The 3,269-nt window shown below is 58.4% G+C and overlaps 1 protein-coding gene across 3 annotated transcripts; it reads left to right on the top strand.

Moving 5' to 3' along the window:
* Positions 1 to 355: 355 nt before the first annotated feature.
* On the top strand, positions 356 to 2,618 carry COMMD5 (COMM domain containing 5). 3 transcript variants are annotated; one of them, XM_049632714.1, is made up of 2 exons: positions 356 to 434; positions 1,674 to 2,618. In XM_049632714.1, exon 2 carries the CDS (start codon positions 1,727 to 1,729, stop codon positions 2,399 to 2,401), a length of 675 nt encoding a protein of 224 aa, XP_049488671.1. In that variant the 5' UTR covers positions 356 to 434; positions 1,674 to 1,726; the 3' UTR covers positions 2,402 to 2,618. The 3 variants fall into 3 exon arrangements, with proteins under 3 accessions (XP_049488671.1, XP_049488673.1, XP_049488672.1); XM_049632716.1 differs by lacking the exon at positions 356 to 434 and having other exon boundaries at positions 503 to 1,789; positions 2,012 to 2,616; XM_049632715.1 differs by lacking the exon at positions 356 to 434 and having other exon boundaries at positions 503 to 1,789; positions 2,009 to 2,616.
* Positions 2,619 to 3,269: the final 651 nt, after the last annotated feature.

The raw sequence follows: 3,269 nt of genomic DNA, 5'->3' as shown, positions 1-3,269 counted from the left end.
AATAAATCAGACACAGAAAGACAAATTCTGTATCATTTCCCTTACATTTGGAATCTAAAATAGTCAAACTCCTAGAAACAGAGATTGGAACGACGGTGGCCAGGGGTTGGGGAAAGGGAGAAATGAGGGAGGTGATGGTCAAAGGGTACAAACTTGCAGTTTTGCAAGGCAAATAATTTCTAGAGATCTGCTACATAGTGTAGTGTCTGTAATCAACAATATTGTATCGTATACTTAAAATTTGCTAACAGATTAGCGGCTACGACGCCCTCAGCGTCAGCACAGATGCCCGGATCACAGAGGGCCGGGTCCTCCCGAGGTCCTAGAGCTGCCCGGAAGTGTCTCTGGATGGCTTCTGAGGACCTGGCCCTGCTTCCGGCGTGGCAGGGGTCCCGCTCTCCGCCAGGCCGCTGTGTGCCGGATTGCGCGTTCAGGTGCGGGGAAGTCTCGGGGTTTTGGGGTGCGGGGAATGGGATCAATCTTCCCGGGAGGGGACCGCGGACTGCGACGCGGCCCCTTGGCCGCCACATCCGGGGAGCTCTAGAGGCAGATGTGGTGCCGTTTGGGGCGGGGCCGGACAGCGCCTGACTCTCGGGCGGCTCTTGGGCGGCCAGGGCCGCCCCGGCGAGCAGGGGGCACGACTCCAATCGGGCCGTCTCCGTCAGCTCCTGCCCCGGGCCGGTGGGCCGAGAGGGTCAGCGTGGGGCAGCACGCCGGCCTCCGGGGAGCAGGGCCTGCGCAGCGCGGCGGCCGGGGCGAGTGGAAGGCAGTTCCTGATAGTGGCCAGGCAGAGGGGGACGACCCCTTGTTTGTCAGTGGATGATCTCTGACAGGCAGGGTGAGGGGAGGCCCGGCCTTCCGAGGAGAATGGGCGCGATGAACCCCGTAGAGGGCTTTCCGTGCCCCCGGGGCTTCCCCAGCCTCCGCGGTGCCGCATCTCGCCCTGGGCCTGGTGGGAGCCTTGGGGGCAGGATCTGTGCCCGGCTGAGCTCTGTTCAAGCACTTGGAGCTGCTGAGGTGGGCGGTGCTCCCTCATCCTGTATAAGCAGGTGTGTGGCTCGGTCACCTGCGATGTGTCATGACATTATACTGTCCCTTCAGGTAATGACACAGACCTTTCTCCAGGTACCTCAGCCCCTCCTGCCTGAGTGACTGTCTGGTTTCCCCTGTGCTGTGGAAACAGTGAGAAGTTTTGATAGACGGGCCTGGTTCTAGGCCCTGGCAGTTGTGTTTGAGCCCCGGTTTCCTTATAGACAAGGTGAGGATAGGAACTGGCTCTGGCAGAGCTGTTGTGAGAATTCAAAGTTGAATGATCTTACCGTGGGCAGTGGCAGCAGCCATGGCTGTGTGTCCCTGTGTTCTCTGGACTTTTCTTCTCCTTCATTCTTTTCTCCATTATGGATTTGGAGATCTTATGTGAGCTCTCTTGTTTTCTGGTTCTCTTCTCCTCCCCACTCCGTCTCCCTTCCCTGCCCACTCCTGGCTCTCCTCTTCGCGGGATTCGAGTGGACCCCTCTGCCACCTGCTCTCAGGGAACCTCCCGTAACATGGGCTGTCATCAGTGGTTCATGCCGTCGGCCTCTCCAAGGCAGAGACCATGTCAGTCCTCATTTGCTGGCCCTTCAAAGGACAGAGGAGTTACTGGGCTTCTCTTCCCCCTCCGCCCTTGGCAGTTGCAGCTGGGGCCTTTCCTCTGGGCCGCCTGATCACGAGGGAGGAGACCGCGATGTCTGCTGTGGGGACTGCATCTCCATACCTGCATTACCCTGGTGACAGTCACAGCAGCCGGGTGAGTTTCCTGGGGGCCCAGCTCCCCCCAGAAGTGGCAGCAATGCCCCGGCTCCTGGGGGACCTGGACAGGGGCACATTCAGAAAGTTGCTGAAGCTGGTGGTCAGCAGTCTGCAGGGAGAGGACTGTCGGGAGGCTGTGCAGCGCCTCAGGGCTGGCGCAGACCTGCCGGAGGAAAGGCTGGGCGCCCTCCTAGCCGGCACCAACACACTGCTCCAGCAGGCCCTCCGGCTGCCCCCAGCCAGCCTGAAGCCCGACGCCTTCAAAGACCAGCTCCGGGAGCTCTGCATCCCCCAGGACCTGGTCACGGACTTGTCCAGCGTGGTGTTTGGGAGCCAGCGGCTTCTCCTCAACTCTGTGGCCAGGCGGCGGGGGACCTGGCTGCCCCACGTTGCCAGCTTGTGGTGGAGGGTGGACGTGGCAATCTCCACCAGTGCCCTGGCCCGCTCCCTGCAGCCGAGTGTCCTAATGCAGCTGAAGCTTTCAGATGGGTCAGCATACCGCTTCGAGGTCCCCACAGCCAAGTTCCAGGAGCTGAGGTACGGCGTGGCCCTAGTCCTGAAGGAGATGGCGGACCTGGAGAAGAGGTGTGAGCTCAGACTGCAGGACTGACCCGTGCTTGCAGTCCCAGTCCAGTCCCTTGGGGGTGGCTGGCCCCGATAGGCATCTCCAAAGTGAAGCCTGTCCTTCCAGGAAGCATTTTTCAGGGAGCTGTTTGAATGTAATGATGTCATTCTCTGTTTAATTAAGAAAGACAACTTTTTCTTCCCTTTGTACTGGAAATAAAGCAACTATAAAAAAACAAAACCAAACACGTTCCCCTGGGTGGGCACCAAACTGCCACCCGTCCCCTGGCTGCTGCTCGTGTTGCTGGGTGAGGGCACCTGCTGCTCTGGTGTGGCCACATGTGGTCCGGCTATCATCTGGGGTCCAGGCCAAGGCCTTGGTGCGGACACTGTGGTCACTCGGCCTGGCTCCATGTAGCATTTGAGCTCTCTGCTCATTTGCTTTTATGAACCTTATGTCTTAGGGGGGGACAATTCATTCCCCTGCCTTAAATCTTGGACCTCGTGGAGCCAACATTCTAGTGCTGAGGGGGTGACATTGTAAAATGCGTAGTAAAAAATGACCAGTATCTTGTTAGAGAAGGGTGAGAGATGCAGAAATAGAGCAGGGTCCCTGTGAAGGGAGGCAGGGTTATGGAAGAGCTGGGCTGTCATCTTAAATTGGGTCATGGTGTGGGCCTTCTTGAGGACATGGTCTAAGAGCAAAGATCCGAAGGAGGTAGGGGAACAGAGCAGTCTGAGGAATGGGGGCTCTGGGGAGGGGCAGCTGGCAGTGCATGACCGTGGAGCTGCGGCTGGGTGAGGGGCTGTGGAGGCCCCCAGGGCCTCAGTTCTGAGCAGAGTGGGTGGGCTCTGACAATTGTTTTAATAACTTTTCTTTCCCAGTTTTTTTGAGAGAGAGCACACACGCACGC

Source organism: Panthera uncia, chromosome F2 (genome assembly GCF_023721935.1).
Source record: "Panthera uncia isolate 11264 chromosome F2, Puncia_PCG_1.0, whole genome shotgun sequence".
In the NCBI taxonomy this organism is placed as follows: Eukaryota; Metazoa; Chordata; class Mammalia; order Carnivora; family Felidae; genus Panthera; species Panthera uncia.
This window is presented reverse-complemented; position numbering and strand designations above follow the sequence as displayed.